Source organism: Solanum stenotomum, chromosome 8 (assembly GCF_019186545.1).
Source record: "Solanum stenotomum isolate F172 chromosome 8, ASM1918654v1, whole genome shotgun sequence".
Taxonomy (NCBI): domain Eukaryota; kingdom Viridiplantae; phylum Streptophyta; class Magnoliopsida; order Solanales; family Solanaceae; genus Solanum; species Solanum stenotomum.
The window spans coordinates 54510002-54524424 of record NC_064289.1 but is presented as its reverse complement, the minus strand read 5'-3'; the positions used below and the strand labels follow the sequence as shown (position 1 = coordinate 54524424).

Here is a 14423-nt window from a genome sequence, read left to right as displayed (position 1 = left end):
CTTTAGAATCCTGGTACAATTGACTTTGCAAGTGATACCAACTTGTTCTTCATATGTTAGCCACATGTATAAAAATTATATGTGAAAAGCCTTTGAAAAAGGCATGAAACTTTTTTAAATCTGAAATCATATAGGAAACATTTCAGTGAATACGATTGCCAGAGGTAGAGAAGTTGTTTCCAGAGGATCTTCGGCTCCCTCTTGACTTGGCAAGCTTACAAGTCTTATCTTTCAGAATGTTACCTCATCCAATACTTGTAATTTTACACAAGTCAAAGATTATGGCAACCTACTGATACTTTGTCTCATAATCAGAAAGATAACATTGTATACACAGTTTCACCTTCTCCCACAACATTAGACATGGATTGCTTCTTTGTAAGCTGCAGTACAGATGTATATTACAATATAAAGGTATTGATTCTTGTGTAAATACTAAGAATAATTGGCACATGTACAAGTGATGTAGAAGAAAATACCAACCGACATCACTCAGGTCACGAGCCTACTTTTCATTTCACCTCTAGAACCAACAAACTCTTGGCTAGATCTTTTGTGTACGCCTTCACTTCGAGTTACCAATCTGTGATCGTGGTATATAACAATGGTGTTTGTAGGAGTTAAGTAGCTGTCAATTACCTTACTAACACATGCAAAATCACGCTGTCTGGATGCCAACAAGTGATGCCCATCTGGTTCAGGAATATAGCTTTGTTTCCCTTGAGAGCACAGATGAAGGCGTGGAAGTCCTTACTCGAAATTCGTTTTTGTACTTTTGACTGTGTTAAGCTTGCACTTTCTGTCATCCAGAGCCTGCTTGCAGTGGAAGTAAAGATCCTTGTTTGCCCTTTATAAAAAAATTAAGTTCTGCTGGTGCAACGACCATGCTCAACCATTCTTGTAGTTGTTCACCTTCTACTTTCTCATTCTCTGAGAGGAAGAAATATCAATCCATAAAAAAGTACCAAATATAATACTCCAGTTTCATTTTATACATCGGTATGAGCATATAGTATAAGAAAGAAAGGAAGCTCTTTATTACATATCAAATGTACCATAAAAACTTGTGGTCTAAAACATGTCATTTTTGTAGCAATAAGAGCATCACATTGACAGTACAATAGGAAGTATAGAATTAAAGAGTTCCCAAATATAAAGGGTGCCATACTTTTAACACACACTAAACCGAAACAATGTCATAAAATGGAATAGAAAGAGTATCCACCTTCCACAAAGAAAAAAGTAAAGAGATTGAAAGGAAAAGACACATCACATATCATAAAGAGATCTTTGTTATTTATTAACATATTAAAATAAAATGAGATTCTTTTATTTATCTTTAATGCAAAATCATTGCCTTGTGAAGTTAATCAAAAGAAAGCAATGCTAAAGAATACCGAAAAATTGACTAGTAAAGTGCATTGAATATATTACCTTCCAATTGAGCTCCCAACCCCTCAAGAACCTTGGGATTAGCACGTACAACACAGAGTGCAATATCAAGTGCAGACTGCAGTAAAGCCTTGACCTCTCTTTGAACAAGATCAACAAGATGCCCCTGTGGAATAATTTTACTTTCAGTTCTGCTAAGGATGTGGTATTCTTAAGTTAGAAACATAAGTTGGGATCAAATATTAGAGCAGAAAATAGCAGAGAATTCAGAAAACAAGAAAGGGGCAAAAGCGGAAAGACCTGATCCCTTCCCCAGGACATGGATCCACCATCATCCATCCCACCTCCAGAAAGTGTTGCCACTGAGATAGGGCCAATGGTCTGACTAAGACCATATTCAGCCACTGCCTTGTAGGCCATGTCTGTAGCTCTGCGTATATCATCAAAAGCACCAGTAGATACACGTCCAGAGTACAATACTTCTTCCGCAGCACGTCCACCAAGAAGAGTGACCAACCTCCCACGCAATTCATCAACAAAGAGAAGATATCTGTCCTCATTGGTTGGAGGAATATAAGTAAATCCTAAAGCCCCTCCAGATCTTGGCAATATGCTCAGCTTCTGGTTGACGAAAAAAGAAAACTGTTATAGATACCATAACTGCACTAATCCCAATTATGTACAAGAAAAACAATAATCGCAGTTTGAGAAGAGCACAGTTGAGAGGCAGCAAAGTACTGATTTTAGTACAAGATTTTAAGCATCATACACCAATATAGCAATGGCTGACCTCACTTGCAAACTTTCACATGAAAAGGAACAAGCATATTGAGAGAACTTGCAGGAAGACCACTTCCAGAACCATGTTGGTATGGTTCATTTGAAACAGATAGTTCAGGGTACGTAAAAAATGAATTAACTGGTGCCGTCAAAATTAAGAAAGTATTAGATCCAAACACAGGTATTTTTCCCTTTTGGACATTTCTATCAATCAACTAGACACCAATAAGCCACTGCTTCTCCATTTTCTATTATTTATTTTATTCTGCTCTAATAACAGTAAAACTACGTCGAGAAGGATAGGTCACAGCGATGACTGCATTGATCAATGATCCAACTTTTTTAAAGCTCCGTAATCCATCACCCCAAGAATAAGCTGTGAACCCTCAATTTAAACACTATTAGAGGTCCCATGCCAAATGCAGGGGAGTGGTCTTGTTGCTGCATTTTGTCCATGGAAAAGGTTAAAACCAGTCTTTTCAAGACTTGCAGACATATTTGATTTTCCTGTTCTGAAAAATGTCAAACTTCAGAAATTCTATTTCTAGAGTAATTCTATTAAAGAGTTTTTTCTTTTCTTTTTAGATCAACCTCTTTTGTCAGATGTTATCCAGTAGAACACAAAAACAAATAACACGAGCTTGCAGTAAACCAGGAAGAACAAGAATTTCTCAGAGCAAGTAATAATAATGATCACCTCAACCCGTGGCTGCCCAGAAAGAAGATTTGCAACAGCAGTCCCAACTACCGCGTGCCCTGCTTCATGCCTTGCAACTACACCCTTCTCACTTCCCTGCAGTTTGGCAGTCTTCTTCTCAATGCCCTGAAACATCGAAGATGAAGCTTGTAAACCTAAATGGCAATGGTGATCAAGAAGAGAAACTAAAGAAACAAATCAACTAATGTAGCAGCAAGGTCAAGAACAAGAAATACTTTGTTTATTCACTCATTTGAGCCCATAGACCAGCACTACTAGATTAAGCATGGGGGATGCAAACTATTACTTGTCCGCCATCTAGCATTTTATTTTTTTAAAAAAAAATTAGACCTTCAACATTGTTAGATCTAGTGGACAATGCTTCTTAAAAGGCTCTTAGAGGGCAGCCACTATCCCCCTTTCTCTTCAATCTTTTGCCAATTGTATTATACACAATCCATAGACATATATTAAGCAATATGTTATTTTACTCGGACAAAACACCGCTCTGTATTTAAGTTGCCCTTGAAATTAGAACACTGGTCCTTAGCTAAAAGATGGATCAAATGAAGTCTGACTCCACCAGTTCTACCATCGACTCTAATGTTAGGAATTCTTCAGTCTTGATCATGTTTCTCATAATCTCATTGCTTATAAAATTCTGAGTATTTAGAACCATCAAGGTTCAAAGCATCGGCATGTACATATTTGAAGTTTAAGGATTGATAATATACTCCACTTCTCTAAAGCTCTCGAAATCCAAGTTTATTAAATTATCATACAATGGAGCCCAAAATTAGAAAATCTAGTGGGACTCTTGTTCAAGGGAGAACATCTAATATGGATTATCTTTCATGAAAAGCTTCTTATGTATGCCCACTTTGTTCTAATTGAACTAACCATTGTGGATCTAACACACAATTATGGAGAAAGAGTTACATATAATGCAAAAAAGAGTAATGGTGCATGATGTTGCTCAGCCATAAGCATACTTATGAGAGGTAAAGAGTGATACCGCAATTGAACGCTCAACAGCTTGAATGAAATCAACTCTTTCAACTACAACTTTACTAAGCCTTCCTGCCAACAAAGCAGCTTCATTCACCAGATTTGCAAGATCTGCCCTATACCATCCTCAAATGAATAATCAGTCAGCCATGGAAACATCACATATAAAATTTAAAGCTGATGAAAATCAGAGAAGAAGGTTTACCCCGTAAAACCAGTAGTCATAGAAGCAATGTTACCAAGATCAACATCTTGTGCCAAGGGAAGTTCTTTCTTGGAGACATGTACCTTTAAGATAGCTTCCCTTCCAGACCTATCAGGAGCTTCCACCTAGAAACAGGAACTTACATCACCATTTCCATTCTATAGGAGTTGTCTGTATGCTGAGGTCATGACATTGACTCATCACCATGTTCTAAAACATGGACAAAAGCTTTTAAGCAAAATGAAATTTTTATTCCCATAGAAGAAAGATACAAACCATCACTACACGGTCAAATCTCCCAGGTCGGCGAAGAGCAGGGTCTAAGACATCAGAGCGATTTGTTGCTCCAAGAACAATTACAGCAGAATTACTGTCAAATCCATCCATCTCCTGCAGATTATTGTAAGATATTAATTTCTTATTGAAAAACTGAAGTGATGCAGCACCACAAAACCAGTACATCTTACAGTGAGTAGTTGGTTCAATGTCTGCTCTCTTTCATCATTGCTTACAATGCGGAATTTTCCATCACGGCTTTTTGCGACAGCATCTATCTGCACATCCAGAAAATGATCGACACTTTTTATTAGAATATTTTGAGTTTGTAGAGGAAGAAGNATGCAGCCCCATCTCAACTGGGAAATGCTCCGAGTCTCCTCCAACCGTTCTAACCCGAGTCTTGGCTCCACCGTACATGTCCTTTATCGCCCTAATATAAATCATCGGGACACCTTTAGCCTCCAAGCACCTCCAGAGGACATTCCTCGGTACTTTGTCATAGGCCTTTTCCAGGTCAATGAACACCATATGTAGGTCTCTCTTCCTTTCTCTATATTTTTCTACCATTCTTCGCATAAGATGAATGGCTTCGGTAGTCGATCGCCCCTGCATGAATCCAAACTGGTTCTCAGAAATGGACACCCCTCTTCTCACCGTCATCTCCACCACTCTTTCCCAAATCTTCATAGTATGGCTTAGCAGTTTGATACCCCTGTAGTTATTACAGTTTTGGATATCACCCTTGTTCTTATACAACGGAACCATTGTACTCCACCTCCATTCATCAGGCATCTTTGCTGTCTTAAAAATAACATTAAACAGCCCAGTTAACCACTCTATACCTGCCTTGTCCGTACTCTTCCAAAATTCCACCGGAATCTCATCGGGCCCGGTCGCTCTTCCCCTGCTCATCCTACTAATAGCACGTATAACCTCCTCGCTCCTAAAACACCTACAGTACCCAAAGTCCCGAAGTCTTTCAGAGTGCGCCAAATCACCCAACACCATGTCTCCGTCCCCTTCTTCATTTAAAAGTTTGTGAAAATATCTTCGCCATCTCTGTTTAATGGAGGACTCTTCCACCAATACTTTGCCTTCCTCATCCTTGATGCACTTCACTTGGTCCAAGTCGCGAGCCTTCCTCTCTCTTGCTTTTGCAAGCCTATACAATTTCTTATCCCCACCTTTGTCCCCCAGCTCGACATACAAGCGTTCGAAAGCTGCCGTCTTAGCCTTCGTAACAACTAACTTAGCTTCTGTCTTTGTCGTCTTATAAACCTCCTTAAGCGTCCGCTTCTCTTCCTCATCTATGCACTCCACCCACTTTGTGTATACCGCCTTCTTTGCTTCCACTAAGCCTTGGACTTCCCCATTCCACCACCAATCTCCTTTATGGCCTCCAAAGTTACCCCTTGATACCCCCAGCACCTTTGAAGCAACTTCCCTAATGCAACTAGCTGCTTTATTCCACATGGTGTCCGCATCCTCACTACCACTCCAAGCACCCATCCCAGTCAACTTCTCGCCCATCTCCCGAGAAAGGGCAGGGGTCAAGCCACCCCATTTAATCCTCGGTCGATCAAAAACAACCTTCTTCTTCCTACCCCTCTTAATTTCCAGGTCCATCACCAAAAGCTTATGTTGGGTAGTAAGATTTTCACTTGGGATAACCTTGCAATCTTTACAAAGACCTCTATCACCCTTCCTAAGGAGTAAGTAATCTATCTGAGTCTTAGCTATCGAGCTACGATAAGTAACCAAGTGGTTCTCCTTCTTCGGGAAGCATGAGTTAACAATCACCAACTCAAAGGCTTTAGCGAAATCCAGAAGCGAAGTTCCACCTCCATTTCTCTCCCCAAAACCAAAGCCTCCATGAACATCATCAAAGCCACTAGAAGTTGCCCCGATATGGCCATTAAAATCTCCACCAATGACTATTCTCTCGGTGCTCGGTATGCCTCTAACTACCTCATCCAATTCCTCATAAAAGAGCTTTTTGGCCTCCTCGTCCAAGCCCACTTGAGGAGCATAAGCACTAATAACACTTAAAGTACAACCTCCAATGACTATCTTAATCATCATCAACCTATCATTGATCCTCCTAACCTCCACCACTTGCTCCCTCAAATCCCCGTCTACTAAAATACCCACCCCATTTCTATCCCTAGATCCTCCCGAGTACCACAACTTAAACCCGTCGACCTCCCTAGCCTTGGAACCTACCCATCTAGTCTCTTGGACACAAGCTATATTAATCTTTCTCTTCTTGAGAATTTTCACTAGCTCTAAGGACTTTCCCGTCAACGAACCTATGTTCCATGATCCTACCCTCAAATTATGAGAACCCGTAACCCGCTTACCACTATTTTCCCTCGTCCTTGGCCTCAACCGACGACATGACTCAATACCATCATCAGGTACCAAATCCACTAGAAAGATACTGAATCTAAAGCAAAATCTACAAAGGAAAACACTTACTACTACTGCAACAGGAGTATAATCTAAAAAGACAGGATACCAACAACTATACTAAAGGCTGAAGCCCTGATCCAAAAAAATATTCGAAAGCAAGACAGTACAGATCCGAAAATAGGAGATGGAGCCCTAATCTGAACTAAAATGCCAATCAGAAATAAAAATACAGATAAACAGAGTGTGGTGCACAATGCACAATCCGGTAACCTTACAATCTACTCCTATGTTCTTGAAATTATCGAAAGTACGGTGTAATTCCTACCAGCAATATTAACTCACCTAACAAGAAGGGATTCAAAGTAGAATACAAAACGCAAAATCTGCAAGAGAGGGCTCAGAAAAATAGATTCAGATCAAAAAAGAAAGAGAGACAGGATAGATAGAACCTGGTCTGTGAAGATGAAAGGCTTTGGTGGACTTTGAGCAATTTTCCGGCCAGATCTGGTTGGTCTCCGGCGACAAGCACTGCTGGTGCGCTGTTGTTTGGCTGGTAGCTCGTCGGAGTCAGAGCTGGATCTCGCTGGTTGCTGTTTACCGGAGCTGTTGTTGTAGTGGGTTGTCGCCGGCGGTTGCTGGTAGTCCTCGTCGGCTGCTGGACAGACGGAGAGAAAGAGGAGACGGAGAAGGAGAACGAAGGAGAGGGAAAGAGAAAGATGGGGACGGAGCAGTCCCGTCGGAGCTGCTGCCTGGTTGGAACAGCGCTGGTGTCTCTCGGTTTCACCGGCGTCGACGGAGAGAGAGAGAAATCCGTTGAGTTTTGGAGAGAGAGCCGTTGGAGAGAGAAGAGAGAAGAAAAGAGTCCGTTTTGAGTACCCAAAATGTTCTACCATTGACTCTAATGTTAGGAATTCGTCAGTCTTGAACATGTTTCTCATAATCTCATTGCTTATAAAATTCTGAGTATTTAGAACCATCAAGGTTCAAAGCATCGGCATGTACATATTTGAAGTTTAAGGATTGATAATATACTCCACTTCTCTAAAGCTCTCGAAATCCAAGTTTATTAAATTATCATACAATGGAGCCCAAAATTAGAAAATCTAGTGGGACTCTTGTTCAAGGGAGAACATCTAATATGGATTATCTTTCATGAAAAGCTTATTATGTATGCCCACTTTGTTCTAATTGAACTAACCATTGTGGATCTAACACACAATTATGGAGAAAGAGTTACATATAATGCAAAAAAGAGTAATGGTGCATAATGTTGCTCAGCCATAAGCATACTTATGAGAGGTAAAGAATGATACCGCAATTGAACGCTCAACAGCTTGAATGAAATCAACTCTTTCAACTACAACTTTACTAAGCCTTCCTGCCAACAAAGCAGCTTCATTCACCAGATTTGCAAGATCTGCCCTATACCATCCTCAAATGAATAATCAGTCAGCCATGGAAACATCACATATAAAATTTCAAGCTGATGAAAATCAGAGAAGAAGGTTTACCCCGTAAAACCAGTAGTCATAGAAGCAATGTTACCAAGATCAACATCTTGTGCCAAGGGAAGTTCTTTCTTGGAGACATGTACCTTTAAGATAGCTTCCCTTCCAGACCTATCAGGAGCTTCCACCTAGAAACAGGAACTTACATCACCATTTCCATTCTATAGGAGTTGTCTGTATGCTGAGGTCATGACATTGACTCATCACCATGTTCTAAAACATGGACAAAAGCTTTTAAGCAAAATGAAATTTTTATTCCCATAGAAGAAAGATACAAACCATCACTACACGGTCAAATCTCCCAGGTCGGCGAAGAGCAGGGTCTAAGACATCAGAGCGATTTGTTGCTCCAAGAACAATTACAGCAGAATTACTGTCAAATCCATCCATCTCCTGCAGATTATTGTAAGATATTAATTTCTTATTGAAAAACTGAAGTGATGCAGCACCACAAAACCAGTACATCTTACAGTGAGTAGTTGGTTCAATGTCTGCTCTCTTTCATCATTGCTTACAATGCGGAATTTTCCATCACGGCTTTTTGCGACAGCATCTATCTGCACATCCAGAAAATGATGACACTTTTATTAGAATATTTTGAGTTTGTAGAGGAAGAAGAGGTCTGCACATCCAGAAAATGATCAACACTTTTTATTAGAATATTTTGAGTTTGTAGAGGAAGAAGAGGAGGAGGAAACCACAGGTGACCTCATCGATAAAAATTATTGAAGGTGCCTCCTTCTTTGCCCGTGCAAACAGGTCACGTACACGTGATGCTCCCATTCCAACATACAATTCTACAAACTCGCTTGCAGAACAACTGATAAAAGGAACCTCAGCTTCCCCAGCAACGGCCTTTGCTAGAAGGGTCTTTCCTGTCCCGGGGAGACCTACCTGTAACAATTAAAGCTATTTTTAAAATATTTACATGAGAAGCACAAAGCATATAACTAATCAAATGGTGTCCCCAAGTAGAATGGTCTGCCAGTCAATAGTCACATAACAAAATTAGCAGGAAATAATGATGTGATTTGACTATAGAGGCATCACAAAGTGATATGAAGGGATAGAGAGAGAATCCCTTCAGGAACAGGAGAAGACCAAGAACAAAAATTCAGAAGTTTTCAATGAATTACTATGTGAACCCTCCAATTATTGTACAGTATTCCCGAAGTTTTTCACTTTGATAACCACCTAGCAGTCACAGTACTATGTCAAATTTGAAACTCACCAGTAGAACACCACGAGGAGGACGTGCACCAAGCCGTACATACTTATCCGGATTTCTAAGAAATTCCTGAGGAAAATAGCAATTAAAAAACACCACAACAATGAATTATTAACTATTCAACTGCTTATTGTATCAAAATGCAGCACTTATAGCAAAAATGCTGTTAAGAAAAGTTCACCAATGAAAATGAAAAATACCACAATTTCTTCTAGCTCCTCCTTAGCCTCGTCAACACCTGCAACATCAGCAAATGTGATAGTTTCCCCTAGTTCAGACACTTTTGTGCCACCTGAACCCCCTGACTTGCGATTTCTGAGCTGACCAGCTGTGCTCTGTTATTAAGCAGCCACAATAAAGTTGGTGACATATTCAGAAATATCATGGACATACAATAATCACACACATATACTGAATCATAATTGTATGTACCTGAGAAAAATTCACTGGGAAGCGATGAAGAAGCCCCGCTAGTACAGCAATATAAAATAATGCTATCTGCAAAATAATGTAAAATAGCACTTCAAGTTTTTTATTCAAACATTTGAAGAAAAAAGATAAGGATAGGGAAACAATAATGAAATCTTTAGCTTACACCATAGAAAAGATGAATAACATGAATGGGGCACTAGAAAAAAGTGTCAAGTTGCATTAGCCAAAAATTCATATGAACCAAAATAACAAGAATATTATCGAAAAGCATACAGATCCGCGTTCATGCAATCAACTGCACTTGAGCAAGAAAAAAACATGAAAATTGATCTCTCACACTCCAGAATGGCATGTCAAAGGGCTTGTCTGACAAAAAAGGGCTAAAAGGAGTAGTATTCGCACTTAGAGCAGGAAGTTTATTCCATAAGAGTGACAAGTAGAACTTCCTATAGCAAATTAAGAGAATAGGCTAGCTTGGAATCAACAGAAAATCTAGTCATCTTTGTAACATTTTACGAAACACAAGACATCTTAAGCTAAGAAAGCAACTTGGAGAGGAACTTATGACTGAACTCAACTCGGAAATATTTTCGTTTGATGTTGTTGTTTGTTCCATGGGTTTGTTGTTGTGGTTGTTGTTGTTGTTTGCTCCCTTAAAATACTTTAACAACAACAATAAGAAGTAGGGCTCAATCACAACCAAATGGGGTCATCTACATGAATCATCAATATACATGCTGCTCCACTTTAGACCCATATCATTAACAATACTCAATAATTTGGAGTTCTCTTAAACTAGAGGTCCTCTACATTTTCAACTGACATACAAATCTCTTAACAGAATAAAGATTCCTAGCATAATACTGAACCTGATGTAAGTGCATCAGTACAACTGAGCCTTAGTAGGTTTTTAAAAACAACTGTGTTACATGCGATTTGATGTTTATCTCGTCCTTTCTGGAAATTTCAAAAATAATTTGTTTCACACCAACTAACTAATGCATTTGGAGACCTTTGTAGAACATGACCAAGTCATCTCAAAAACATTTTCTCATTTTATGCTCTTGTGTATTATCTGTACATGATATAAGACGTGATCATTTCCTATTTTATCTAATTTTTATGATCACAATTCACACATCTATCTTAACAGTCTCATTTCTATGACACTCATCTTGTTGATAATTTTTATGCTTAGAAGAAAATTTTCACTCCTAGTCTTGCGACTATTATACAAAACTTGCTATTCACTTTGGTAGGTATCCTCCAATTGTATGACACTCTTGCCATACTCCTCCATTACAACCATTCTATTTTAACTGTGTTATATCATATCATTGCCCTAAAATATTGAGCCTGAATATTTGAATTATCTGAATTTAAGAACCACAATCACGCCTGGTCTCGCGTCAACTTCAGTCTTTTTATGCTAGCACTCGCAGTGCATTGTTCTATTATTAATTCTAGTTATCCTACAGCCCATCCTCTTTAGAATGCTTCTTTGTTTTCAAACTTTTAGTTCACTCCCTTGCCAGTTTCATTAATTTACACAATATTGTCTTCGGATAGTATAAACAAGTGTGCTACTGGTAATCTTATCCATAGCTAGGCTAATCAGTTATCGTTCGAGACAAATCCATGGTTGTAACACACGATATATTAGAGCATCATTCTCATGCTTGTGAGAGCTCCTTCATACATATCCTCTCCAAAGAGTCAAAACATAGCTATGCTTTCTTCCACCATAAAGAAAGATGCGAAGAAAAAAAAAGATCAACCATACGATTACATTCTAAGTCCTTATTTATATCTTCTTTGTCAGCAAATGAATGCATTCTGAATACGCAGCATTGAATTTGAACTCCAATGTAAGATGGAAATGTAACTTGTAATATTATGTTAGTTAATAATAAAGACAACATTAGAAAAAAGTAAAGAGGTTTATAACTTGTAAAAATAAGATTACATTCTAAATCCTTATTTATAATCTCCACATAAAATTCAACACTATTACTACAATGTTCGGTTTCATTTACTCTTTGTACATAAAACTTAGCATTGTTCAAAACGATGTTTGGCTCCAATTTTCTTTTCCACTTAACTAATACCCGCATAAGTTATGCAGGGATATACGATTACATTCTAAATCCTTATTTATAACTTGTAACTAGTAAAATACGATTACATTCTAAAACCTCATTTATGATCTCCATATAAAATTCAACACTATTACTACAATGTTCGGTTTCATTTACTCTTTCCACATAAAACTTGGCATTGCTCAATACAATGTTTGGCTCCAATTTTCTTTCCCACTAAACTAATACCCGCATAAGTTATGCAAGGATATGTGTATTATTTTATGGGGGATAGAATGTGGAATAAGAACGTGAGGATTAGTAATACATGTATTAAAGCCACTAAATAACAAAAATAACCATTCATTATAGTAACCAATATTTAATTTTGTTTAAACAAATAAAAATATATTTTGAAGTATACACTGTATAATAAATTTTAATACAACAAAATACTAATTCAATAGTAAATAATCCACTTATTACTAAATCTTGCATTGCTAAATTTTGCATTATTAAATCCTTACAACTAATCCTTGCATAATTTGCTTCTAACCAAACAACCGCTACATGTCATGTGCTGAGAAAAGAGAGTAACTGCATGACATAAGAAGAAAGACAACATTTTCCTTCCAACAAAAGGAAGAACAACTATATAATTAAGTCGATCTAGTTATAACTTCTCCATTTGTGGGAACTCGAGATGTACAATATCAAAAGCAGTAAAGTTACAATTAAGAGCATTTATAAAAAGTTAAAGAATGAACTAAGACATTTTAACGATAGTTCTTGACGAAGCATCAGATATCTAATTACCAGTCAATTTTCAAGCTAACTGAATGTTTATCTACTGGTATTTACTGCTCTTGTGCGGAGCCGGTATTACAGCCTTTTTAGGAAGACTAAAATCATTTCCAGATACAGATATAGTAAGTGAACGTGCATCGGTGTAGATATAGGACTTAACATTGCATAAAACAATATACACTTGAAAAGTAGTTCATCAAAACCTTACCAAAGCAGAGTTCATGAATCCACCAGACCGTTTATCGGGAGAACCAAACTCAACATCATTCTCAAGCATTTTCTCATAAGGGGTCTTTATATCACTCGGCCTCGTGGTAGTATACACAATTTTCTTTGTAGGAGTTACACTCCTTAGCAATGCCTCAGAATCCTGCAACTTACTATTTTCATTTCCATTCACATTCACAACCTCATTCTCTATAACACTACTACTCACTTCACTCTTCAATTTGAACATTATATGTACACCATCAACCTCAACTTTCTGCACCTGATTACTATTTATCTTACTCAAAAACTCACTATATGGAACACTTACAATCATTGTCGGAGCTCTAGGATCCGACCCGGGTAATGGTAAACCGGGTCGTAGTAATCTCATAACAAACATCACAATCCCCAATTGCAATAACAAAACCCCAATTTCTTGAGCTTGAACTATCGGTTCCCACCTCAATTTCCTCCCCTTCGACCACCACCAATTATCTTTCCCTTGCTTCTCCCTTCTTGACGAACCCGAATTAGGGACCCGAGAACCCGGTTCTGAACCCGGAGATTTCTTGCTATCTGTACCTGAAGATTCAGATTTTTCCGTTGAATCCGAATCTTGTTCACAGGACCCATTAGCCTGAACACTAATTTCACGTGGGGTTAACTTTTTCTTTGAATTCTTTTTCCCCAAAAAATCAAACCCAGAAAGGGATTTTGGAAATATAGCATTTGAACGAAAAGGGGTCTTTTGGGAGATCAAAGAAATGGGTTTTTCGTGTAAAAAACCATAGCGATTGCAGAAGATAGTACGTCTGTAAAAATACTTTGGATTATACTGAAAATTTAAAGAAATTTGTACATGAATAAAGGGTCGAAGATGGTGTTCGATTATTGCCATTTGAGAGAAAAAATTATGGAGGAAATGAAGAAAACAATTGAACTGAGAATTACAGATTGTGAGTGATTTTATTACCGGCGAGAGGTTGAAGAAGAAAGGATAACCGTTGGATTTGCCGGGTGCGGTTGTTTTTGGCCGTTTGATTACCTCTGTCTGTTTTTTCGTGTTATCCAATTTTTTGTTTGAGATTGTCAAGCTAGACGAGTTTATTTTGTGAGATTATCCCCAATTATTTATTAAGAAATTTAATTTCAAATTAATGTAATGATTTATAATTTTACATTATATTTTGATATAAAATTAAAATAGAAGTATTGAAAACACTTTTGGATTCTATGGGATTATTAAAATCACCTTTTTACTTGACTAACAAAACTTAAATACATCCTCAATCTAGCAACATGAGTTAAATACACACTCATAAATTCTTGCCGAGTTTAGGAGTGTATTCAACACTTTTCTCGACATTTTATTAAGTGTATCATGCTC

The 14423-nt window shown here is 38.0% G+C and overlaps 1 protein-coding gene across 1 annotated transcript; it reads right to left on the bottom strand.

Moving 5' to 3' along the window:
- Positions 1-239: 239 nt before the first annotated feature.
- LOC125872896 (ATP-dependent zinc metalloprotease FTSH 9, chloroplastic-like) lies at positions 240-14097 on the bottom strand. Its single transcript, XM_049553690.1, has 13 exons — positions 13035-14097; positions 9942-10007; positions 9710-9844; positions 9513-9578; positions 8990-9175; positions 8752-8838; positions 8561-8674; positions 8285-8409; positions 8087-8195; positions 2870-2995; positions 1693-2013; positions 1435-1558; positions 240-930 (listed from the first exon to the last, which is right to left on the bottom strand). Exons 1-13 carry the CDS (start codon positions 13932-13934, stop codon positions 803-805), a joined length of 2487 nt encoding a protein of 828 aa, XP_049409647.1. The 5' UTR covers positions 13935-14097; the 3' UTR covers positions 240-802.
- Positions 14098-14423: the final 326 nt, after the last annotated feature.

Excerpts from the sequence above, each read along its gene's own strand:
- LOC125872896 (XM_049553690.1), bottom strand. The coding sequence starts at position 13,934 with ATGGCAATAATCGAACACCATCTTCGACCCTTTATTCATGTACAAATT. Across the intron at positions 9,845-9,941 it reads TCCCAGTGAATTTTTCTCAG|AGCACAGCTGGTCAGCTCAG; the intron begins GTACATACAATT and ends GCTTAATAACAG. Across the intron at positions 2,014-2,869 it reads CTGGGCAGCCACGGGTTGAG|AAGCTGAGCATATTGCCAAG; the intron begins GTGATCATTATT and ends TTCGTCAACCAG.